The following is a 26,334-nucleotide window of genomic DNA, read 5'->3' on the forward strand; positions in this document are numbered from 1 at the left end:
GTCGAATGTAGAGATAGTATATTAATTTTTTATTTTGGAAGTCCAAGGATGAGTGTCTATTAAGCAAGGAGAACAGACTGCACATAACGCCTAGCGCCTTATTACATACATTATTTACATGCTTTGTGTACGTTAGTTTTGAGTCTAAAGTTAATCCTAAGTATTTAACTTCTTTTTGCCATGGTAGAGAGACTCCATTTACTGTAACAGTATGGTTGATTGTGGGTCTTCTTCGAGAGAATAGCATCAGCTCCGTTTTAGTGTGGTTAGGTTTGATTCTCCACTTTTTAAAGTACTTGAAACTTTTAGCAAGAGCTATTGACAAATGATTGGCTATAGTGTCAATTCTGAAGGAGGATATGAAAAAGGAAGTGTCATCGGCAAACAACGCACTACTGGCTTTAAGTTTAATTTTGGTTAAATCGTTAATAAAAATGTTAAAGAGAGTTGGTCCAAGGACCGAACCTTGCGGCACACCGGCTAAAATTGGCCTGAGGTTAGAAGTAGCATCATCAACTGCTACGCAAAATTTCCTGCTAGTCAAATAGCTTTTGACAAAGTAAATTAAGTATTTAGGGAAGCCATTCTGGATCATTTTATAGATTAGACCATCATGCCAAACACAATCGAAAGCCTTCTCAACATCGATCAATGCCATTCCTGTGTGCTTGTTCACATTAAATCCGTCCGCAATGATGTCCGTGACTCTTGCTAGCTGCGCAGTAGTGGAGTGAAAAGATCTAAATCCGTATTGCACTTGAGATAGTAAATTATTACTTTCAATAAATGCATTTAGTCTCTTTAGTACAACACGTTCAACGACTTTACTAAGGCAGGGTAATAAAGAGATTGGTCGATAACTACTGGGTAGAGAGTGATCTTTTCCAGGCTTGGGGAGGACAATCACTTTTGCAGTTTTCCAAATTTCTGGAAAATATCCAAACATTAAAATATAGTTAATTAGCTTAGTCAAGTGAATTAAACACTTGCGAGATATATTTTTAATCATTCGTGACTGAATACCGTCTACACCAGGAGCCTTGTTATTTTTTAATTTGGAAATAATATTTCTGATTTCTTTCGGAGAAGTTAATTTGCAGGTGTCGTGCTTTACATTTGGAATAAGAAACTGTTTGTTCGTAGATATTACACTACGGGTGAACGAAGGAACGCCTAGATCTGCGTTCCTGATGTGAACATTCTGAAAGAAGTCGGCCAACGTCGAAGCTTTATGGTGAGAACTAAAGGCATAGCTGTTTAGAGAGGTGGTCTGAGGATTGTTATTTAAAGAGAGTGGCGGTATGTTAGGCGTTCCTTTGCGGACTCCTTTAACAATTCTGTAAAGTTTGTTATCATGGGTAGATAGCTGCGAAAGAAAGTTGTTCCAGCTAGCGTTTCTGTGCAGTTGCAAAAGTCTTGATATCAAGGATATAAGTTTATTTAGCGTTCTCTTAATCCAGGAGTGACGGTACTTAGAAAACGCCTTTTTGATAATATTTTTAATTTTTATACAAAGCAGGATTAGAGGCGGCAATTCTTCAGATTTACTCCTTGATTTTTTAAGCGGAATTGAATCCAATGCAGCCGTTAATAGTATGGTTTGGAGGTTGGTCGCTAATGTGTCAATGTCGTGATAGTTAGTTATGATTGGATTAATATCTAATTTTTCGTCCACCAAGGACCTAAAATTTTTCCAATCAGCAGCTTTGAAGTTGAAAGCTTTCTTCGATTGAAATTCATTTACTTTGTTCGTTAAATTAAAAATGACAGGGTTATGGTCAGAAGAGAGAGCACTATGAGAGGTTGTTGTAATACTAAAATTACAGTTTTTTATTAGAGCGAAGTCAAGCACACTAGGACGGGCATTTGATCGATCAGGAAAGTAGGTAGGCTTGTCAGGTGCTAAAATTCCAATACCGAATTTAAAGGAGAATTCAAGCAGAGATTTACCACTTCTGTTATTAGTGAAGCAATTCCAAGCAGCATGTTTACAATTTAAATCACCCACCAATATTACATGCTTGTGCAAATCAAAAAGCGCGCGCAAATCTCTACAGTCAAGTCTGAGAGATGGTGACAGATATGCCGACAGTATTAGGAGCTCTATATTTTCAAACTCTACCATGACACCTACAGCTATTAATGATTTCAATGGAGGAAGTAATATAGGAAAATGTTTAATATTTTTTTTAATTAATAAAGCCACTCCCCTACCTGTGTCATTTCTATAAGTTGAGTAGCCATTAGATTTCAGTTTATGTTTACCTTTTAATAGGGTTTCACAAAGTGCAATAATGTCGATATTGTACTTTTGAATATAATGAGATAATTCTAGGAACTTGTTAATAACGGATCTAGCGTTCCAGCTCATTATTTTAACTAAGGGCATCATATTTTTTTTTTTTTTTTTTTTTTTTTTTTTTGGCGCATCAACAGCTGAGGTCATTAGCGCCCGGAGCTTTTTCCAGTGCACTGCCGGCCTCCGGACAGTGTTCTCTCGTTACAGACAACACTGTCCATCACCGGACAGTGAGCTGTAAGAAGCTCCTAGGAAGAGAAAATCTAAGGGTCAGCTGCTGGATTCGAACCCGGGACCTCCGCGTGGGAGTCCAGTATGCTAACCTCATAGCTAATCCCTTCCCTTAGCATCATATTAAATTAAATATAAAATCTGCTAGAATGCTGACTTTACTTAAGGTATCGGGTGCTTGTTTTAGCCTTTCTAAACAATTTTTAAGACCTGAGAGGATATTTAGAAGATTGAAAGAAGAGAAGAAAGATTTAATTTCATGCAATAATTGTATGATTGAAAAATCAGAAGCATTGTTATCTGAGGCTAGGCTTTTCCAAGCAGTAGCAGAAGTATGGGAGAGATTGTTGGACCTCCCAGAAGGACCCCATGCTGAGTTAGTTGGTGCAGTAATATTAGAGAAACTTGATTTTGGTAGAGAAGGAAAGTCAGAAGCATTTAAAAGAAATGGAGGCTTAGAAGGTAACTTCCTTTCAGCAGTCATTGAAGGGCGAGCTTTAAGATGTTTCTGTAGTACAGGGCAACCCTGGTGATTAGCAGCGTGGCCGCCGTTACAGTTCACACAAACTGGAGGACTATCAGGAGTTGGACAATTTACCGTAAGATGAGTTCCGGCACATGTCAAACACTTGGGATTGCGATAGCAATTTTTGGCAATGTGATTAAAAGACTGACACTTGTAACACTGAGTAATTCCAGAAAAGTTTTTATATCGTTCCCAGTTGATGATACAACCGCATACCTTTTTGTAATTAATTATTTCATTAATATTCACTGAATTATCAAAGGTGACAATGAACAGTGGATACTTTGATAAAAAGTAAATCTATTGGGAAAAGAACGTTTGTGAAGGATTAAAATTTGATCTTGTAATTTGTGCTCTAGCTATGGTACAGCCCTGAGAGATAAAGAAGCCAAAGTATTAATAAGCATCATATTTTAATGATATTTGAGAAATATATCGTTATTTGGTTTTTATATTAAAAATCAATGAATAAGCATGAAAGCAAATTTGCCCAAATTAAAGATGTAGATTTCTTTGTTTTGTTTAAAGGAACGTTCGTTCTTTTGAAGTTTTTCATCAGCAATACACATCTTTAATCTTATCAACAATAGTTAAATATGCTGACTTCTTTAGAAGATCAGTGAGAAACAATTTAGTATCAATTTTGTTGAAATAATTGTAGAATTCTGCTTCAAATAAATAATTAATTTAATGTATTTATTATGCAGGAAAAAGATGAACATCTGGAACTAATGGATGGTGTATTGATAGATTTGTTGAACGCAAAATGGAATGCATTTGTTAAAAACAGGTATGTAGTTCTTATTTACGACAATTTCAAAATTAAACTATGACTATTCTTTTTAGAAGAAAACTAACGGGATATTAACGATTATGCTAGTTGCGGCCTTCGTAAAGAAATGTGTGAAATCTTTCCAGTGAACCAGAACGATATTGCAAATCTATTTACTTTTTCTAAGCATCACTTTGTTACTTACCTTTAAAGTTATGTAGACGCCATCAGCTTCATTTTTTATTTAATCGCTCTTTTATATCTTCTTAAAACTGCTATTATACAAACGTAATGAATTTTTTTTCAATAGTTATCTAATTAAACTTTTAGAGGGATATTCAAATATGGTGTAATAGATTTCTTTTTATTTTTATTATAAAATGAGAATAAAACAATTTGCTCTCATTTTTCTCTTTCTACTGCAACAAGCAATCAAAAGTGGGATTTAACCACATTAATTAGGTCAATAATTGATCAAGAATTGTAAAGCTTAATCTCATTCATTTCACACACTCTCTTTGGAAAAATTTGGAAGTACTGATAGCCATTGTAAGAGGCAAAAACCTTTACAAGAAACAGAATCTTAGGATTACCTAAAGGATTTTAGAAATCGGAATCACAACGTTACTGACTGCTTTTCTTGCTTTCTCTGAATCGTAAAACATTTTATTTTTAGAAGAAAATACAAAGAATAATTACACTCGTTCAAAAACGACAAAACATGTTCTACTTAGCGCAAATAACGCTTTTACCATTAGTTAAAATATTATGTACGCATTTGTTAAAAGATTAGCATCACATATTTGTCAATTTAATGTTTAGCAATAATTATTTTCGAGTACAAATGAATTAAAATATAATTCTGTGTTTTGTACTTAAATTAGGTGCGCCCCCCCATGTAAAATACAATTCTAATTTTCAAATATAAAATATTACTCATATAATAAATGTACAGAACTCTTAAATAAGTACTAGATTTCATTAATTCTATTTCATTATTTTTACAAAATGTTTTACGATTACATTTTTTGTAACATCCATACACACAGTAACCTCCCTTCTCATTCAGTCAGCACGTTTAGTACTAGCCGAAAGTTGTTGGCCAAACTGATAAATCTATTTCTGATATTGGATGAAAGTCTGAAATCAGTCAGAGATACAATTAAATGAAATTGCACGTTTTAAGAAAAGAGATTTATTGAAAGTACGAATTATATGATTGTTTCGACTCTCCGTGATTGTTTTATAACTTACAATAGCTGATCTCTTAAAATTTGCTTTAATTAGCCTTCAAAAGTTTATGAAGCCTGTAAATTTCATTTTGAATTGTTTCTATAAAAATTTATTTTTGAAATTATTCGAAAGTAGTTAATTTTTTTCAACAGTGTCATTTCTTTGGATTATATGTTTTTACCACCAATGAGTACCATATTTAATATTGATTAAAATTAAATGATTTGCCAAAATTCGAGGATGGAAGGAAATTAACTGACCGGCAATTAGTTCGAATGAAACTAATACCAAACCTGTCCCCAAACACCAATTTTAGTTCATTTTGACTGTAAGGATAAATAAAGTAGCTCATAAAAACAGTAGATATAGTAATTAACTAGCATTTCTCCTAATACTGTAAATCAGTGTCAGAAAGTTAATTCATTCTAAGACACACAAAGATATGACACAAGATTATCTGTGGTTTATCCTTTATTTATTCATAATTATTATAATCATAGTTTCTTTTCAGTAACTGATTACAATATCTTTCATGGTCTAGATTCTATCGCCAGTTCTTCCTCTTTTCATTCTACTTTTTGATTTCGCTGGTTTGTTTCACCATAAGACCTGGACCACCTCCTCCCAAACCGCCGACCACCACTGCTCCTCGTGCTACTAATGTCACAGATCAAGCTGGACTAAATACAACAGATACTACATCATTCTATCCGTACAACGTAAGCACCGTGCCACCATTGACATCAACGGACGCTAATAGCACAGAGATAAATGAAAGCAGGAAGACATATCTGCTTAAAAAAAAAGTAAATCTTTTAATTACAAACCATAAGTTATTTTGGAATAAAATGTATAATTTGTTTTGCGTTAAAATGAACAATAACTTTCAGGAAGTTAATTCATTAGTTGATAGAAAAGAAAATGAACAGATTCCGATTTTATGCCTTGAAGGATTAGTTACGCAAAAATGTGAAGAAAATTCAGGCGTAGTTAAGGGTAAAGGAGCCAAAGCTGGAACATTCAATTCGTCTTTCTTCAAGAAAGGTCACGTATGTACTCAAACCGTAGTAATTGTGTTTTCATTTCTAAAAAAAAAAAATCATCATCTTAACAAAAACTAACGTTTAAAAAGTAAAAGTAAGTATAAGAGTTGATTAAAGGGCATTAGTTACACAAATCAGCAAGTACCCAATTATTCATTCCAGACGTCAGCTCGTCATTTCAGAAAGAAACGTTCAAAAAAGCTGTGTTTTATTCAAATTTGTTTCTAATTTTTTCCTCACTATTCTGAACTTATACTGATACTGTTTTATTTGTTTTTAATATCTTGTGTAGGACTCATGCTAACATTGTTTAAAAGTGAAGTTTATGTACTTAGAAAGTCACAATATTATTAGTATCAGTGCAGAACAACAGGGAAAAATTAGTTACATATTTAAATAAAACAAGATTTTTCGAATATTTCTTGGCTGAAATTGGCTTAATTTCCTTCAGAAGCTTTAGGGAATTTGGAGCAGACAATAACCCCTTTTCTCTTCGATAACAGAAAGAAATAGATGCAATATTTAAAATAATTTTACTAATAAACAAAAATAAAACTTAGTTGTATTCCAGAAAACACTAACTTGGAGTTAGATACAAGTTTCTAAAACAAAATATCATTGTGCAGGGTAGGGTAGAACAGTGGTTTGAAGATTGGCAAAAATGTAGATTACTTCAGGTATCAGATATTGAGGATGTTATTAGACTAACTACGGAAGTAATGTTGGAAATCGGCGCTATACTCTATATTGTAGCAGCCCTCCGAGAAGCGAGATTTCTTGGATGGAGTATGTTTGTCGAGAATCTCGTTAGTATCACTATTTTTTATTGTATAAGATTTGAAACAGTTTAATTTCTTTATTATTTAGTCAGAAATATTGTTTGAAGAATTTTCAATTTACAATTGAAGTAAAAATAACTTGTACGTAAATTTCATTTTTACCAAACATTTCAGATGACTGCTCCATCGAGGGTTATGTTTCTCTTCTCCTGTTTGCTGATGATGTTCATGCCGTTCTTAAGATTTTCTTGCAATGAACGAATAGAAGACATAATGGCTGTTGTTATAATGCTCACTACTGCTCCATATTTTCTTTTCTTTTGCCGGTATTTTGCAATCGTTTACTAAGATGAATGAATTTAGGGTTTAAGTCCTGCTATTTTTATCTGATTGGTTTCTTCATATGTTTTTAGAGGTTTTAAGACTGTGGGACCATTTGTTGTGATGATTTACAGAATGATAATGGGAGATTTACTTCGTTTCGCTACAATTTATTTGGTTTTTGTAATGGGCTTTGCTCAAGGTAAGTTGTTTAGATAGAAAAATAATTTAGCTGCGGTATAGAAAACATATTGGTCTATCCAACTACTTTACCATAAAAAAGATAAATTTGTAAAAAGGGATCATCAGTATGGATCCCTTCAAAAAAATCCCCTCAGATCCCATCTATTTGCCATTGTTGGTTGCTACCTTGGAAGTCCTCTCACAATGAAGTCTACAGAAAAGATGAAGTTACTTTTTAAATTTTATATCACGTTTCCCAAATACGTCCGTTCAAGTACACTGCTATTAATTCCTATACGAGTATAGTTTTCATATACGAGTATATGAATTCGTATTCATACCACTAATATTGAATTTAATTGAAATCTGTTTTCAGCATACTATATAATATTCTTATCATTTGACAATCCGAATACGCCTGAAGGTGTAGATGATTCTGTGAGTAATCCAATACCTAATCCAGTTGAAGCAGTTATGGCAATGTTTTTCATGTCTATGACCAGTTTTGGAGATTATTATCCAGCAATGGAGAAAACAGATCATGAATTTGGAGCCAAGGTGAATTGGGCATATTTTATTGCAAGAAATGCTAAAATTTATAAAGAAACAAACATATATATACAATTTAATATTTTTGTTTCCAGTTGTGCTTTGTAATCTATATGGCTATAGTTGCTATTCTACTAGTTAACATGTTGATCGCCATGATGGGCAACACTTACCAAAAGATTGCTGAAACAAGAAACGAATGGCAAAGGCAGGTAAATAAAATGTTCTGAAATGGCGAGAAATAGAAAAGGTAAATATTTAACGAAATCTCAACGCCTCAACGAAATGCACTTAGGGTTGAAGAAGTGTAACTACTTCACACACCGATTGAGGAAGGATTTTAGTGCACACCGCCAGCAAATTCTTCCTTACACCATTTTTCAATATGTCCTTTACAGAAGCTTACATTCTATGACTAAACTCTAACCCAAGGAAGGCTTTGTGAATTTGGCTTTTGTTAACCTACTCACTAATCAATCTTTATTTACTTCTACTCATAATTCAAAGCTTAAAATTAAATATGTACTCTAAAATATTTTCAGAACTTACTAAAAGCTCTCTAAAGCTTCTCTAAAGAAAAGCTTTTTAATGATTTATAAATTTAAATGAAATAAATTCCTTAATTACATCTATATTTCAGTGGGCCAGAATAGTGTTGGTGGTTGAACGAGGAGTAAGTCCTTCGGAACGTTTAACCAAGCTGATGTGGTATTCTCAGCCCATGTCAGATGGACGTCGGGCGCTTGTCCTTAGACTCAATCAGTCGGTAAGATAGTTTTTTTTTTTTTATAAATTTATCTTAGCTTTATAACAAGATGTTAAATTGAACAAAAAATGTAGGGCAATTTGTGATATATTGTGTATAAGCTATCAAAATATAGTTAATAATTTTTTTTTTTAACGTTTTTAGGAAGAGGATAAAGAAGAAATGAAAGAGATCCTGGAGATGAAGAGGATCCATAACAGAATGGTGGCCAAAAGGAAGCAGAGAGAAGAAGAACTACGAGCTAGGGAAGCAAACGGACCTGAACATCCACAGTTTAGTACTAACTCAAATATGGACAAACTAATTGATATGAAAAGTCCTCTTGGACGAAAAAGTAATCTTTCAACCACCGCCCAATTCAATGATATGGAAAAGAGAAAAAATCTTATCAACTTATCTTGAATTGGTTATTGTATTTAATTTATTTTATTTTGTACAGAAAGTTACGATTTCCGTCAACTAATTGAATAATTTTATTACGAGTTGTTAATGAATTTCGATGCAGCATTACTCCTAATTGAGGCATTTATTTCAATGTCACGGAAATATTACTATTCGAAAACTACTATTGTTTATATTGAGATATTAAGGTTAAAAGAGTTTAGGGAGCTTTGCATAAATAATAACTGATAAGGCTGCGGCGGGTGCCAGACTTCACATTTTGATGCGTCTTTAAAAAAAAACTACTTCAGTAAGAAAAGAAAAAACAAATTCGTTGTGATGCTAAATATTCTTTAGAGGCTTTTCTCTCTCTCTCTCTTTCTTTACTCTTGTAATTAATCCTTCGAATGAATTGGTCGAGTGATGCGTGTTTGTACAAGATTAGTTCGACTGCTACTGATTAATTTGTAATGGAACTTTACAAAGTTGAAGTAGCCGCCGAAAAGAGACCAGGTAGACTGTGAAGTTTATTATAAAAATTTTACTAGTATAGATTATATTATACATTGACATTTCGTTTTTGTATGATTCTTCTTGCTATTCACCATTCAGGATAGACATTAATGTCTAAATTAAAAAGGGAATTGGTGATAAAAAGCCTTTTATAAAAACAGAAACGATTTTATTTTTATATGAAACGCTCTTCGCCCTAATTAGATGTGAGATGCACTTGGAACATGTGTATTAAACAAGAGATATAATTGCAGAGATTATTATGCGACTTCTTTAAAGTATTCTGTTAATTTAATTAATTTTATACATTATTTACAAAATACGGATCATTTATCCTGTTACAAAAATACAAAATCCATCTTTACAATGATGTGAAGGCCAGTTTGAGATTATTGATAAGCCAAGAATAAAAATGGGAGCGTATATTATAATTCCTGCGATTAGATGAACAGAAAACACAAAAATTTATTTTTTACCGGCTTTTCCATACTGTTCAAATCAATTCTTTTAATTTCTGGTGTAATCGTCCAGAAAGGTTCAATTTAGAAAAATTGGTAGCGATGATTCCTGGGTGATAAGTGATAACATTCCACTATTGTCAGATTTATTGTGAAACTGCCAGTTTTTATTAAAAAAAAAAACTCGTAAGATTTCTTATATATTCACTATACGTGAAGTTTGGCAACAATTATTCAGATAGATTAGAATAAGGATTAACTAGTGAAAGTTTGTACTAATTACAACTAATAAATTACAAATTTTGTGATAAATTTGCGATTGTATAATTTTGTAAATATTTTCTTCACTTGTTCTTTTAATTAGCACTTATATGAAATTAAAATAAAAAATAAACATTATCAAGCTTTTTTTTTATACTACAAACAAATTAGTAGATCACGGGATACAATTTCAATTAGCTGCATATGCCTATCATTTTTTGACTCTTCGGTGCAGGCTGTTTTTATACTATGTTCTTTGGAGAAGAGCTCCAATCTGCGTTATAACTTAATGGGCAAAATAGAATTTCGAATTATTTGATAACAGTAGGAATAATTAATATAAAAATATTAATGTTCAACATGTTAAAATAGGATTATTTTAAGAACATAATTTTTTTAATTCCCCTTCTTCCTTAAAATTCTAGAATTATAGTTTTTAAACTTAGTATTCTTTCTACACCTTCAGCCACAATCAAATAATTTCCTCAGTTACAACAAAAGCCTCAAACAGGAAGAAACTGCAAAAAATAAATGAAATAAAATAATACAAACAAGGTTTGGTTACACAAAATAAAGGTTATTCTTAAACCTTAAAATTATTCTTAAATTTCAAGTTGAAATCAATTTAAGAGCATTCTAAATGCAAAATCCGTAAAACCTTTCGGCCGCAAAGTGCAACCTAAAACTGAAACCAACGACGCCCGCTGTTTTGCAGTTCGCACGGCATTGCATGTCAGATGTCAGGGATTTGAAGGTACTCTAAGGTTTGCTTATCGTCAAGGATATAGGTAAAAACAGGACTTTTTATTCAAATGGTCACCGAGTTTAGGTATAAGTTAAAATATGCATTCAAATAAAATACAAAATTAGTTGAAAGTCAATTTTAACATCAAAGTTAAATTCATCCCATTTATCGATTTATATATGAATCGAATAGTCGCATATGCACGACATTGAGGTCATTTCATTTCCGTGAACTGCTCTTGTGTGAGAGGTGGGAAGGTTACATATTTAATTTAGAATCTAGTGTTGCCACAGAAAATTGGTGGTGGAGCATTCTGTGTTTCTTAAAATTTAGAGTGCATTAATGTATTTATATGTTTACGGATGAATTCATAGATATTTATATTAGTGAAAATGGCTCAATCACGTCCAGAATTAAAAGTAGAAATGAAAACTCTTACCATTTCCGATAAATCTAAGGATCTGATCTTAGAAACTCTTAATTACTTACATGGAGAGGTAATATATTAATGATATTAAAAAACATTTTTTGCATTGTTATTAAATAGTTTGGCCTAGAATAGGGGAACTTATGTTGACGCATATGTGTCGGTTACTATTGTTTGATAAAGATTTTAAGCATTGGTTAAAGATTGTTTTCGTTATTATTCGGTTTCTGCTTTCTGTTAATAACAATCGTCCTTGCGTGAACCTTCTGCCTCTTACATCAATCTGCATTTTCCGATTTTTGTCAAAATATCTGTTGACATTTATTTAATCTATGTCTCTTAGGCAGCTCTTATAGAGAAGTAAATAGTTTTCCTATATCCTATTCAAATTTCTATCCATCGGGTCACTCTATTCTGTAGAGTTACGGGCATATTAAGGTTGTGGAAAAAAGATATTTGGCGAAGTTTTTAATTTTTAAGCAAGGTAATTCTTTTCTAGAATAGGATTGGACCCCACGCATGGATTATGTAGACAAGTTCATCTATTAATTAAGATTTGCTCTTGTTTTTCGTCGACTTGAGAAACATCTGGAGACATACTCCTTTTTTCAAGGCGTTTTCCACGCTACATACTATGCTCAGTTAGAGTTGAAGTGGGAGATATGTACTTGCAAGCAGAAATCTGTAAAAACCCACGATCCATGTATAAAAAAAATATTTAAAGCCGATAGCCTGCAGTATTATAAAAAACATGCCTGAGCTAAGGTGGCTAAAGTCTCTTCTGATTATACTTATTTCCTTAAAGTCACTTCGCCGAAATAAGGACAAACTTTCATAACTTTCTCATTGAAATTTGTCTTCCAGTACTCTTAGAGCATAAATTCGAGGAATTATTCTTCGCTTCGATCTTTTTACATAACAATTTTATTTTTTTTCAGAAATTTATGCATAAAGAAAAATCATCATATAAAGACAAACGTATGAGACTGGATCGTCAGTATTGGGTTGACCGAGGTAACTTAGTTATCCAAGGAGGGATAAATTTCTCCAAGAAAGATGGTAATGATGATACATCAAATTATGGGAACAAATTTGCCCTCTTAAAACTTAAAAGGTGAGTAATCTATTTATTTTTTTTACTTATTTTGTGTTGTTAATTTGTTCCAAGTCAAAGAAAAATTGTAAATTGATGCACAGCTATTAATAAAGTGCCCCAAATTTATCAACGCTTCATTAGCATTTTAAGATGTAGCTTTTTAAAATCAAAGAAACATGCTGTGCACTTCCTTCATTTACCATCATTGAAATTTATTTCAAAATCTTAAAATATTGATTAACTTTCAGATACGGATTCCACATTAATCATTGTGAAGATGCATTAAAAATAGTTAAAGGAGACGTAGGAGCTGCGTATGAGCTTTTAATGTGTCGTTATTTTAACTGTGATTTTCCAAAGAAAGGAGACACACCTGCAAATTTAATTGAAGAAAGGTGATATTCAAATTATCTTTTTATTTACTCTATGCATAACCACGCTTTATTGATGATTGTCTTTAAGGGACTACATTAAGAATCTGAATACAGTACTAATGACATCAGAATTAGTTATGACTCCATGAGATTCCTTTATCCTAAGTATCTTCGATTATAAATTTAAATTTAATTAAGCACACCTACCGTTAAATTTTTCGGGCCTGATATTATCAAACAAATTAAGGAAATCATTATTCAACTAAGAGGTACTGTAAAATATAATTCCTTTATTTCTATATTCATTGAACGATCAAGAATTCTTGTATTTCTTAGTTCCTGGAATGTATATTTTTTCCTTCACACATAAAAACGCATTGCGCATATAAAATCTGCACTAATCATTAAGTTCTTTAAATTGTATGGTTGTCTAACCTATGATTGATAATAAATTGCCGTGTTTTCCAATAGCATCTTACCCTTGCTGCTCCTGTTGATGAGGTTGGATTTTTTGCTGGGCGTTGTGGTTTCACACATCTCTACGTAATGTAGTGGCTTTTTTTTGTAAAGCTTCTGTGGAGGAAAAGGCTTCTCCAATAGATCTATGACTGATTGGAATGTGAGAAGATTAGATTCTAGTCTCAGATCAGTTAGTTGTGTTGAAGTATTTAGGATGTTTCCCCATATGGTTACTTTTCGGATCGCTTATTATTGCTTGGATTGAATATTAACTTGCATCAAACAACAAATACCCTCTTCAGTTATGTGTTTATTCAATAGTATACATGGCATAACAATTTCACCAGACCCACTTTTAAGCCGCTGCTGCTCATTCTCTCTCCTCCCTAAATCATACAAATGTACCTAATTTTCTTTTTCTTTTGTTTCTTTGAGCATAAATTAAAGCGATAAATATAATTAGATTTGAATATATGTATACATATATTCTTATAGAATTTTTATTGCATTATCTAAAACTTGTATCAAATATTTACGGAGGAAATTAGTAAAAGAAAATTAGAACTATATTTTTCAGTAGAATAATTATTTTTTTAAAAAAATTATTTATAACGCAGTGGTAGAGTGGTTAAATATGGTAATCAATCAGGTGTCTAAACTTTGATGGCAATGGCGATCCAACCTCTATAAAGGATTGCAATGGCTAGTGGCAGAGAAGTTTTGTAGCTGATAACTTAGAACTGTAAAAACTCCTATGCATATTTTAAAAGTATTTTAAATATTTTTTTTTTTTTGAATGTAATTATTTCCAAGTTTACACTTAGAACTATGGAGACATAACAGAATCCACCAGAATCCAGTTACTTCATTTTTTAAGGAGATAAATTGATAACGTTTTGCTGCAAGCCAGCTCTCTTCAGAGCTTTTTAAATTTTACGATACAATCTTTATTTTTGTATATTTTTTCCAATGTATGTACTTTCCATTATTAGAAAATGGTTTCGTCTTAAAAGTGGTAAAGTTATTTATTCTATCCACGTCTGTAAAAGAAGTGTTGATTTTTATCTATGGTAGTGACAAGCTTGATTTTGAACATGGAGGTGGATGGTAAAAGAGTCACAGTAAGTACATTTTTACTGAAAATCTGATAACCAGCGTTGATAAATTAATACAGAATCTTGATAGCCTACTGAACATTTTAAGTTAATATTCGATCTGGTTTTGAGGTTCGGTCAAGTTAAAAATGAAACGAATTCGCTAACGTTTCGAAGTATTATAATCTTTATCAATACTCAAACAAATGAGTCTATTGTGTACTATGTAAATGTGTTTGGTATAGCTGTGTTTTGTCGACTGGTGACACTTTGTTTATCGTTGATTTCAGACACCAAGCAATTACGTTACAAAATTCTCATATTTCGACTTTTTTTTTCATGATACTTCATGAAGGTAATGTACATTGTTAACTTGAAAAAGTCTAAGGGTTATATATAGAATTGGTACTTTCACACCGGTTTCATTAATTCGCCGAAACTCACAGAACCTGTTAAATATTAATTTCGGTCGGCACAATCACTTTCATATTTCTTGCAAGATAATTTGTGTAACAGGTAGTAGGCAAAAAGCGAAGGGTTAGTATAATGTTTAGCTTCCAACTTGTCAAATTAAGTCACAGAATCCTAAATTCGATTATCCTTAAATCGGAAAATCAATTTTGTTTTTAGAAAATCGAGAAAAGATTCAACTTCTAAGTTTATTCATAATTAGAAAATATATTTTATCTTAAATAAACATTGTAAAAACATTCAACATTGGTTCTGAACTTTTTTTTTGCTCATCCAAACAGATCTCAAGAACTTGATTCATTAAAAGAAATATATGGAGACTGTTGCGAGGAAAAGATTGTTAATCAATTATGGGTTTTCCATTTAGACTTGAAATATCTGGCTGACTTTGGAAGTAGAGATATACCAAAATTTTCCAGGGGAATGCCAAATTGGAAAAAAACTAAAATAAATAAGGATGTTTGTAGGTAAATACGTAAATGTTGTTTCTTAATCTAACGAAATAAAAGTAATTCAAAAGTAAGAAATTTTCGAACTGCCCTCAGGTTTTATTTAAAAGGTTACTGTAGATTTGGAAGTAGATGTAAATTTTCACACATGCCCGCTTCAAGCTCAAAGCCAGAAATGACGCAACTTGAAGATCCCACTAGAAATAAATTTGATCTTGAAGTCAGATTTCCTATAGGTAAATTTTAAATGTGTTTACTTATAGACGTCTATTTGTAAAACTTCTTTGTTAATGAATCTTTCCCCTTATTTTCTGAATTCTTCAGGAAGTACATATCCTTTAGAGCCTCCCCTAGTGTCATTGGTTGCACAATCGTCAAATTATCCGTCCGAGATCTGTCTGCGAGTGACCGATCACCTTCAAAGTGAGGTAAAACAAGGAGCTGCTATGCAACAACCCACCATCTACACTATTATAGATCTACTTTGTAATCGTCAAGAAGAGGTTAGTAATATTTCGAACGGAATCCGTCCCTCATTCAAAACATTTAAAAAGTATGGTATTAAATGGCAAATTTATTTATTTTTTATTACAGATATTAAGAGTATTGGAAGGCCCTTCGCCAACTTTTTATGATCCATCAATGTCGCTTCTACCAGATGAATTAGGGACGAAACTTCAAAATGGTTTAGATGATGATGAGGATGCAGATCATTTATGGGCTAGTGGTGGTAGTAAATCTTCAAAATTAGATTGTCTCACTGATGAGATTTGCAGGTGCATAAAAATATGATATGTTCAAAATAATTATAGGATCATTTTTGTGATTTCCTTTGCAGTCACTAGTTTGGCTTGCCTAGAGAAGGCACTTTAAAGTTTTCATTTTACGGATTCAACTTCTTCGTGAGATTAGGTGGGGGTCTATACTATCATTGTTCACTTTGACTGCGCTTTCTTAGTTTTTTGTCTATAAGATTTTAGGGATTGAAAGGAGACTCATAAGCTTTAAGTGATTATTTATCCTCTAGAATTGATTCCAGGTAGAACAATGTTTTATGTAAAATGCCATTTTCTCCTGTCAAACATAACTAACATATCTTCTCTAGGTATTGTCTTGTCCTAGAAGAATTTTGGACTTATTGTACCCAGTAGTTTTACAGTGGTTAACTGTTCTAATAATAATTTAATATCTATTATCAAAAGAGTTCAACTCGCCTGCAGAGCTCTCTTTAAAAATCCTTAGGACAACGCTTTCCATCATCTGTTTCATTTATGCCTAAATATTTTATTGTGCTCCCTCACTTCAACAATCTGTAAGAGATTTGGTCGGACTGTGCTGATATTTAAACATCCTCTGAATTAATAAGATATCGAGCTAATGATAAATTAATGTCTAAATTTATTTTTCAAAATTTCGAGTAGGAATAGTACATCACATGTGCGACAGGGCAAAACAACTTTTATTTAGGGTAATTAAAAGAGTTTCATTTGGCATAATAATACATAATACTTTGAAACCTTTCATTTTAGGATATGGTTATTAGGACAGCTTTTACTTCAAAATTACTATTTTATTGCAGAGATGAAGTGAGCTTGTATAATAGTGAAGTTATCTATTTTTTTGTATTAAGAAATCGTAAGTTTAAAAAACATTCTGCGATTTCGGATAGCTTTAAAGCGATGCTTGCAGGAATTTATTTTAGATAAATTTAAGTTTAGATAAGTGCAGATAGAGTTGAAGTTAATTTAATGTATTATTTTGGTAAAGAAATGAAAAATCCAATAATTATTACTTCAGCTGGTTCTTGGTTATTCTTTCCCACACAAATTGTTCAATAAAAATTTAATGTGCGTGATGTACAAAAAGAAACAGAGAAGTAAATTTCAAATCGCTTTGAATTTACTAGCTATCATCTCCCAAAATTTTTAGCTGGCTCCTTGGTTGTTGCAAATTTGAGATATTCATATATACGAGTAAATATAACTTTTTTAATTGTAATAACTATATTGAGGCATTTTAGTAACTTTGACATGATTGATCATTTTTTTTAATTATTTAAATTAAATTTCTTTACCATTGATTTACCTTAGAATAGATGATGACCTGTGCAAAAAATTTGCAACAAAGTTGAGGGACCAGAGATACAAAACGATGTTAGAAAAAAGAACTGAACTGCCCGCTTGGACGAAAAAAGAAGAAATAGTGGACATCGTGAAAAGATATCAAGTTGTAATTTTGAGTGGGGAAACTGGCTGTGGGAAGTCCACGCAGGTTAGAGAATTTAAAAATAAATTTTCCCTTTTCTTCCTCTGTCTCTCCTTCTAAATGAAGGTACCCCACCATATTTAGTTTATCAAAGTTCCCTTTCTTTAGTACACACCCCTCTCCAGGGATCATCTTGGTCGTATTCTCCTTCTTCTGTAATAAATATATTATATTTTGCCTACAAACATCATAAATAGCTGGTTCCAAACTGTCACATCACTCATATTTCCTATAAATTACAATTTTACATTATCCGTAGTTGTAAACTTTGAAACATTTTCATCTTTAACGTCCAAATCATTTGTCACTTTTTATTGCAGATTCCTCAGTTTCTGTTGGATGACTGGATGTTAAATAGAAAAGGCAGTGAACATGTAGAAATAATATGTACCCAACCAAGGAGGATTTCAGCGATTGGAGTTGCAGAAAGAGTTGCTGCTGAGCGAATTGAAAGGATCGCTGAGAGTGTTGGATATCAAGTAAATTTGCTTGTTTTTTATTAATTATGATTAAAAATAATAATAAGGGTCGGTCATATTTACAGGTGACTGGAAATTTATTTTCTTCATTGAATTAGAATAGAACAATAATTTGCTCTTAAAAGCGGGTAATGGAGGTAATTCAAAACGTGTTATGCTTTCGTTTTGCACTTCAGAAAACAGGTCCATAATGGAAATTTCCTGAATCGATATAAAGCTCTTGCGATACATTTAGTTCCATTTCTTCCGTGGGGAACACAAGTCGCTTTCCTTTCATAGTTGACTTAAGTTTGCTAAGTAGGAAGAACTCTGTAAGATTCTGTGTACGAGATTATGGTGGAAGGATAATTTTTTCCCCAAAACTCATGAAGTTTATTTTATTATTATTATTATTATTATTTGTTGAAACTCAAACGGACGCAAAACCAGTTAGCCAATGAATGAAAAGCCAATGTTAGAATAGATTTTATAATTTTCTTGTCTTGATTTTATTAAACATAACTTCAAGCCAATCTTATTTGTAAATTAGATACGTTTAGAAACAAAGACTAGCGTGCTTACAAGATTGCTGTTTTGTACAACTGGCATATTGCTTAGGAGATTAGAAAAAGATCCATTTCTGAGTAATGTTTCACATGTCATTGTAGACGAAGTACATGAAAGAAGTGAAGAAAGGTATTGTAATTTTTTTTTTAATTATTTTAATTTATAATGTACTTGAAATTTGATTTATTTTTTGTTTTACTTAAAGCGATTTCTTACTTTTAATTTTGAGAGATTTATTGAAAAAACGTTCTGACTTAAAAATATTACTTATGAGTGCAACGCTAAATTCTGAACAATTCTCGGCATATTTCTCACAGGCACCTGTAATTAATATACCAGGTTAGTGTCTCTTACATTTTATCGTATTATTTAAAAAAAGAACTTCAAGATTTGTTATACATTTTTTTAAAAGAAAATTTCGAATACCCTAAACATATATATACGTTTATTAGATATAGTTTTTGTTTTCATCATGTTTAAGGTCGCACATTTCCAGTCGAACAATTTTTCTTGGAGGATGTAGTTACAAGTATTGGATATGTACTCGAAGAATATTCCCAATACTCCAGAAAAGTTGGTAAACAACAAAGCAGGGATATTGAAAATTTGGAAGTAGCTGTGGAGATAGATACCGTAAATAGAGGATTACTTATACCTCATCCAAAATCACCAGATGAATATCTTACGCCAAAACAGTTTTTCTATAGGTATAAAGGTAAGAATTAAACGGGTAATTTCATGATAACTATTTGAGTGCATGGTGATGTTTATCTCAAATGCATGACTTTCTTCAAAATCTGTTGTTTTATTACCAAAAAAACATTGAAGCCATTATTCTTCTAGTACATAGACATCAATTCTTTTATAAGTGTTTACTTTATAATGGTTCAATACAACTGCTATTTTCTGCCAGAACTTTACCTTTAGTTTCCAATACCCTGTAAGAAACAAAGAATTGATTAAATTACTGAACATAGTTGCAAAAAGTAATTAAACTTTTAAACTATGAACTGTTTAAAAAAATTGTTAACTATTGTTTCCTTTCCTTTGTTTAGAATATTCAAGAGAAACTTGTAAAACACTGTATTTAATGGACACTGAAAGAATTAACTACGAATTAGTTGAAGATCTTCTGACATGGATAGTTGAGGGAACCCATTCTTATCCAAGAGAAGGCTCTATTTTGGTAATACAATTGTTGATTTTTTTTTCTTTGAGATTTGTTTTTTCTAAGCGTAGTAGTAGATTTCTCTGAACCGCTATCTCATACACTGCCTTTGGGATTCTGTCTCCACCCATCCTTAACAAATGCCCCATTCTGTAGGTCTGTCCTAAGATGTGGTTCCTTCGTCTCCTTCTCCACCGTACTGTTCTTCATATATCCCACGAGGACCAAGGGCTTTATTGTTTTTACAAATCCTTAACTCTGCTTTTATTTGTTCCGCGGTTATTCTCCACTCTGTATCAGTCTCTTCCCACTCACTGTCCCTAAATCCCTCCGTTTGGTCTGTCAATAGATTCTCAAAGAACACCTTCCAATCAGTCAACTTTATCATGTTCAACTGCGCGTTATTTGAGTTCTTCCTTAGTTTCCTCAACACTCCCCAGGCCTCTTGCGATCTAGTAAACTCTATCCTACTATTAATATTGGCACAGATTCTCTCCCATGATTCGTTTTTTGATTTCCTAATTTCATACATTACCTCCTTCTTTATTTTTACATAATTGTCCTTACTTTCTGTATCCTGTTTACTGAGCCATATGTTGTATACCTTTTTCTCATATTCTATCTTGTCCAAAATATCCTCGTTCAACTAACCATTCTTTCCTTCTTCCAGTTTGGCATTTCCTTCAGTTTCTAATACTTCGTGGGCCACTTTTTAATTTTATTCGTTTTATGTTCAAATATTTGCTCTGTTATGTCCTCTTAATTTACATCCTATTCTCATTCAAGTCATTGATGATAGTGCCAACGTATTCTTACTTCTTGAATGTTAAATCTTTCATTCTCTATCACTTTTCCAGGTCCTGACTCTGAAATTCTATTCATTTTCCGCGTCTTAGGGTTATTGATCCATGGCCATACAATTTTAGCTTTGACGAGGAAGTGGTCAGAACCAAACTCGGCCCTTCTATAAACTAGAACATCTGACAACTTCATAGTAATCCTCTATCTTAGAACAATATAATCAATGATTGACCGTAGATTTCTCTTATTTTGTGTCCAAGTATAACTATGTATATTTTTATGTTGGAACCAGGGGTTACTTATCTTCAATACTATCTCTTCACATATGTCAATAAGTCTTTCTCCATTATCATTTCTACAGTCTTCACCGAAAGCATCGATCACTATCACTGTCACTGCCCAATCTCACATTGAAATCGCCCATTACAAATCCTTCCCTTCTTCTGGTCACCTTCTCTAGTATTTCGTCACAAATTTTTGTCAACATGGTCACAATCATCTGTAGGTGCTCCAAAAATCATTATGTCTCGACCGTATATTACTATTTCAACTCATATAATCCTGTCGTTAATAATACCATTGTTTCGGAATTGAATGTTAAATTCTCTTATTTAAAAAGATAAAAAAGTAAATCGTAACTGCATTCTGATACCCATATTTTACTTAGGTATTTCTACCTGGTTTTGCTGAAATAATGACAATGCATGATCAACTGAAGGCGAATTCCATTTTTAATTCAAGAAATTATGATTGCCATTTTACGTTAATTCCACTTCATTCATCACTAACAAATGAAGAACAAGCATTAGTATTTAGGTAAAAAATTGTTATTTCAGTTTCAAGTTCCTTTTTTAAGTAAAAGAAAAAAAAAATCGATTTTGAATCGACTGTTGTCTTTCTTCATTGTAGGAAGCCAAAACCTGGTGAAAGACGTATAGTACTTTCAACTAATATCGCTGAAACATCTATCACCATTGATGATTGCGTTTTCGTTATTGATTGTGGTAAAATGAAAGAAAAAGGGTAAATATAATTCAGTAATATTTTTAAAGAGAATTAATGCGTTAACTGTGGCATTGAGTACTCTCGTCATTCCCTGAGTTAGTCAAGTTAATAATAAATACAGCCAGGGAAGAGATGCTTACTAATTGGTTACCAGCTTCGGAACCTAAGATTTCCTCTTCCTTTGAGCTTTTATTGCTAATAGTCCATCACCAGACAGTGTTGTCTGCGACTAGAGATTAGTGTCCAGTGCACTGAAAAAAAGCTCCAAGCGCCAATGACCTCAGGTGTTCCCTCGCTTAATATATTTAGAACAATAATACATTGTATTTTTTATTTTAATTTATATAGTTTTGATTCAAACAAGAACATGGAATCATTGGAAACTGTGTGGGTATCCAAAGCAAACGCTCTTCAAAGAAAAGGAAGAGCTGGTCGTGTTATGCCAGGAGTATGTTTTCATCTATTTACAAGTCACAGATACCAAACAGTATTAGAACCGCAGCCAATACCAGAAATTTGTCGTGTACCTTTAGAACAATTGATACTCAGAATTAAGATGTTACCTAATCTGTCTGACAAGGATCTACTAGATGTTATTCGTAAGTTTTTAGAGCTATTTGTCTTGTCTTTATTTTTTGCTAATTGTTTTATACTTAGCAGTTTTGATGCCTTTTTTTTTTTATTAATTTTTGAATATTTATTTTAACTATTTCTAGAGGGACTGATAGAACCACCGAAAGAAGAAAACCTGACCGGTGCTATAGTACGGCTACAAAATATCGGAGCACTGGACGAGTTGAAATGTCTGACACCATTAGGAAAACACCTTGCTTCACTCCCCGTTGACGTTAGAATTGGCAAGCTTATATTGTCGGGGGCAATGTTTTGCGCCTTGGATTCCACTTTAACCATGGCAGCATGTTTATCGTACAAAAGTCCTTTTGTTGCTCCATTAAACAAGAAAGATGAAGCGGCCTCGAGAAAGAAGGAGTTCGTGACGGGAAATAGTGATCATCTCACAACACTTAATGCTTATAAGGTTAGTAATTTGTTTCTCTTACTCAGTTAAATGTACCTTCAATTCTCAAGCTTCAAGCTTTTCTTCAAAGTTTGAATTTTTAATTGACGTTAGTTAATTTAATTTAAATTTACGTTTTTGTTTGTTTGTTCTTTCTTTCTTTCTTTAATTTTAAGAGTAAATTGTGGCGCAGACGGCATTCGCCATTACCTACAGTATTTCACATTTTAAATTTTTATCTTAACTCTCAAATAAAATATCACTTTCATTAACTAATAATTCTTCATTAAATTATTTTACAGTGTTGGAAAAGAGCTACACAAAAAGGCCGACAAGCTGGTTACAATTTTGCAAATGAAAATTTTCTTTCCAGTAAGACATTAGCCACTCTAGCGGATATAAAAGTGCAATTTTTAGAATTACTTATGGATATTGGCTTTGTTCCTGGTGATATTCAAGTCAATAGAAGGAGAACCAATGGTGTTGATAGAATATATGAAATTACTGGTAGAGAGGTAAATTTTTTTTATTTAAATCAGTTATTTATTTATATTATTGTTTTATAACTAGCGTTATTTTATTATTAATATTGTTTTTAGCTAAACATTAATGGAGATAATCAAAAACTATTAGCCGCACTACTTTGTTCGGCTCTTTATCCAAACATTGTGAAGGTAATGACTCCAGACAAGCATTACGTTCTAAGTCTGGCTGGTGCTTTGCCTACTCCTTTAAAACCTGTGGACATACAGTTCAAAACAAAAAATGATGGTTTTGTAAGTAGTCTCACTTTTGCGATCAATATGTAATTTATAATAATTTAACTGGATAGACATTTTTATTTGAGACGAGAATTTCATTGAAAGGATTTCAACGAAAATTTCAAACAACGTCATCAGAGATACCAATAGTCTTACAATTTCCATTTCCTTCTTCGATTTCCTCTCCTTTTTTTGACAATCCAAGATATTTGTCCATCATGCGTGTTTAGTCATTCCACTTTTTTTATGCTTTTGTTACCATTTCCATTTTGCCACCGAATTCCACCTCCTTTAGAAATAATTTTGCTACTTTTCTGACTATAAATCCAAATTGTATGTATGTTCCAGGTTCATCTACATCCGTCGAGCGTGAACGCTGATCGTACTTACTTCCCAAGTCCATATTTAGTTTATCAGGAAAAAATAAAAACAACTAAAGTTTTCGTTAGAGACTGTACAATGGTACCTTGCTTATCGTTGGTTCTATTCTCTGCTGGGAAATTAAAAGTTGAATTGAATTATGGAGAATTTATCATTTCCTTAGACGATGGATGGATTCTATTTTCAGTCCCATCAAATGAGGTAAATTGAATAAGTTATTTTACATACCGAAATACTGTACTGAATTAGGAAAAAAAGGTACTTGACTTCTAGAGTGGTAGTCTTAAATTCTATTTCAGTGAACAAACTGATTTGATGATTTGACATTACATTCAAAATGTAATATCCCTGACTTAACTTTTTAACTTATAAACTCTCCGATTTGGGCACATTCAAAGTTTAGCGTTTCAAAGTTAATGAATGTGCCCATTTCATTTTTAATAAAAGATCAGTATTATTTAAAGAAAATGACAAATAGTCAATTAGTCGTTGCTGCTCAGTTCACCTCTGCATGCAGACCGAACTAAAGAGAGTCGTATTCGTTATTTAGAACTCTTAATTTGACTATAATCGACCTTTCTACATGATTGACTGACTATATGTATGAAACGGCAAAAGGCGAACATTGTTAATTCAAACATTATGGTGGTCCTACGATAAGACCAATGCTGATTTCAAAATGATTTCAAGTATGATTCAATCAATCAAATAAAGCAGGAAACTTTAGAAAATCCTAACATATATGTATGTATATGTAATGTAATGGTAACATTTCAATTAACTTAAAATTAAGAATCGGAAATATAAATTAAAATTTATGTAATTACAAGCACATATTTTATTATGAAAACGATTAAATTTAAATAATTTCCAAACATTTTAAATTTTATATTATATACAACAAAATTCATGGTTGTAAAATAATTATATTGTTGAAATATATAAAAAAAATTGTAGTTTATTTTAAGAAAATTATTTTACTAAAAATCGTTATATATTTGTAAATTTTTACGTATTATAACTCTTTAACTAATAATGGCAAAATAAGGTATCCAGAATCCTCACATGTTTTTAATTTGGGTTCAGCTGGAACATCTGCAATAAAATTGAGTGAAGGTTACATAGCCAGCGAGAGCTATCCCTTTCAGCTCTTCTCTCTATTCCTGGGGTTTCCTTGTAGAGTAGGGTTAATTACTAGAAGTTCAAAGGAAATTCTTTCTTGTAGAGTAGGGTTAGTTACTAGAGGTTCAAAGGGAATTCTTTCTTCGTAGGGAATAACCTTCCTAGTTTCTTTTAATTTGGGTGATGCTTTTTCAGAATGTCTGTGGAAGAATGGGATAGTTCAGATCTCCTAGAATATTCCTTGAGAACATGGGTAATTGTTTCATGTACTTTTTTTTTAGATTGCAGAACTTTTAGAATCCATAAAGAGTGAATTGCAAAAACTATTGGAGGAAAAAATTCGAGAACCACGTCTCAATCTACAAACATATCCTAGAGGCAAGAAGATTATTTCTACAATTGTACATCTAGTTACGAATGGATAACTATTCGTGTAATTACAGTAATTCCTTATGTTGTAAATTCTTAAATATTTTTAATTTTTACTAATAAAAATTAAAAAAAGAATCTGAAGCGAAGTGCCTTGTTAATATATAATCGTATTCAAAGGACAATTGTAACTAAAGTGTTTTACTAATGTTACTTTACCACAATAGTAATGGAATAAACTCTGCAGAGATAGATTTATCTTTTTGTGTATTATACTTCTATATTTATTTGAACCAAGAGATTAAATGTATATATTGAATGGTACTCTTTTGTGTAAACTTAAAATTAGAGAAACAAAAACGAACTCCAATTTTATGTTATAAGCTTAAATTTAGGTATAATGTAGAGAAATGATTTTTCCGAAGTTAAATGTTTCAATTATTATTCTAAAACATTTCTTGAATGTGATGTGATCGATTGTGATTAATTTCTATTTTTCCTTTTCTTATATATACACATATACTTTTATTTACGTATTTATTCATAGTATACATAAATACAATATATACTATGTAAAATATTGGTATATCTTCTCATTTTTTTTTTCTTCTGGTATAAATATATGTTTGTATTTTATTTTTTCATAATGCGAATGTAAATTCTATTTTATTATTATGAGAGGTTGTTCAAACAGTTCGTATAATGTTTTCATTGCTCCAATCCTGGGATCGTTTTCATTTTTCTCTGCGATTGTTTTTTTTTAAAGGCATTTCATTACAACAGAAACATATTTAAAAAAAAAAGTTTCATTAATTGTAATAATTGCACTGCATTATTTATTACAATCTATTTCATAGCGTGGGTTGGATAATATGTCGGTAAGATAAAAAAAAAGGAAAAATCATCCTTAGATTTATTAGAAATTCCTTATTTTCTATTTCCACAATTCGACTCTTATGCGAGAGGTTGATTTCACACATTAGGTTGGT

The 26,334-nt window shown here is 31.9% G+C and overlaps 2 protein-coding genes and 1 long non-coding RNA gene across 10 annotated transcripts in view; 2 read left to right on the top strand and 1 right to left on the bottom strand.

Annotated features, from left to right (window-relative positions):
• Nucleotides 1-10,266, top strand: part of nan (transient receptor potential cation channel subfamily V member nanchung) — a 39,044-nt gene extending 28,778 nt beyond the window's left edge. For 6 of the 7 annotated variants that reach the window (XM_074125858.1, XM_074125857.1, XM_074125859.1 and 3 more), the window contains 10 exons: nt 3,764-3,846; nt 5,603-5,867; nt 5,952-6,110; nt 6,731-6,910; nt 7,058-7,209; nt 7,297-7,406; nt 7,764-7,945; nt 8,032-8,148; nt 8,577-8,702; nt 8,847-10,266. In XM_074125858.1, coding sequence (XP_073981959.1) covers nt 3,764-3,846; nt 5,603-5,867; nt 5,952-6,110; nt 6,731-6,910; nt 7,058-7,209; nt 7,297-7,406; nt 7,764-7,945; nt 8,032-8,148; nt 8,577-8,702; nt 8,847-9,104 — 1,632 coding nt within the window. In that variant the 3' untranslated portion in view covers nt 9,105-10,266. The remainder of the gene's footprint in view (nt 1-3,763; nt 3,847-5,602; nt 5,868-5,951; nt 6,111-6,730; nt 6,911-7,057; nt 7,210-7,296; nt 7,407-7,763; nt 7,946-8,031; nt 8,149-8,576; nt 8,703-8,846) is intronic. The other variant, XM_074125856.1, reaches the window with a different exon arrangement.
• On the bottom strand, nt 10,229-11,046 carry LOC141453118 (uncharacterized). The gene is made up of 2 exons (XR_012457790.1): nt 10,905-11,046; nt 10,229-10,833 (listed from the first exon to the last, which is right to left on the bottom strand). It is a non-coding gene; the product is annotated as an uncharacterized lncRNA (long non-coding RNA).
• Nucleotides 11,047-11,278: 232 nt separating this feature from the next.
• Nucleotides 11,279-26,041, top strand: LOC141453098 (putative ATP-dependent RNA helicase DHX57). 2 transcript variants are annotated; one of them, XM_074125852.1, is made up of 21 exons: nt 11,279-11,557; nt 12,426-12,601; nt 12,832-12,978; nt 15,263-15,448; nt 15,527-15,666; nt 15,755-15,933; nt 16,025-16,206; nt 17,521-17,701; nt 18,016-18,174; nt 18,704-18,849; nt 18,926-19,059; nt 19,202-19,435; nt 19,776-19,906; nt 21,357-21,505; nt 21,599-21,712; nt 22,043-22,293; nt 22,411-22,733; nt 23,015-23,227; nt 23,312-23,488; nt 23,822-24,055; nt 25,258-26,041. In XM_074125852.1, the coding sequence occupies exons 1-21, from the start codon at nt 11,453-11,455 to the stop codon at nt 25,399-25,401; spliced, it is 3,705 nt and encodes a 1,234-aa protein (XP_073981953.1). In that variant the 5' UTR covers nt 11,279-11,452; the 3' UTR covers nt 25,402-26,041. The 2 variants fall into 2 exon arrangements, with proteins under 2 accessions (XP_073981953.1, XP_073981954.1); XM_074125853.1 differs by lacking the exons at nt 11,279-11,557; nt 12,426-12,601; nt 12,832-12,978 and adding an exon at nt 14,180-14,537.
• The last annotated feature ends 293 nt before the right edge of the window (nt 26,042-26,334 follow it).

The sequence above is a fragment of the Rhodnius prolixus genome, unplaced genomic scaffold (assembly GCF_049639745.1).
Source record: "Rhodnius prolixus isolate KJV_2025 unplaced genomic scaffold, Rpr scaffold_3, whole genome shotgun sequence".
NCBI classification, from domain to species: domain Eukaryota; kingdom Metazoa; phylum Arthropoda; class Insecta; order Hemiptera; family Reduviidae; genus Rhodnius; species Rhodnius prolixus.

Bases quoted from the DNA above. Each gene is read 5' to 3' on its own strand.
- LOC141453098 (XM_074125852.1), top strand. From the start codon at position 11,453: ATGGCTCAATCACGTCCAGAATTAAAAGTAGAAATGAAAACTCTTACC. The intron at 15,667-15,754 runs GTAAATTTTAAA...TGAATTCTTCAG, and splicing joins TGAAGTCAGATTTCCTATAG to GAAGTACATATCCTTTAGAG. The intron at 18,175-18,703 runs GTAAATTTGCTT...TTTGTAAATTAG, and splicing joins CTGAGAGTGTTGGATATCAA to ATACGTTTAGAAACAAAGAC.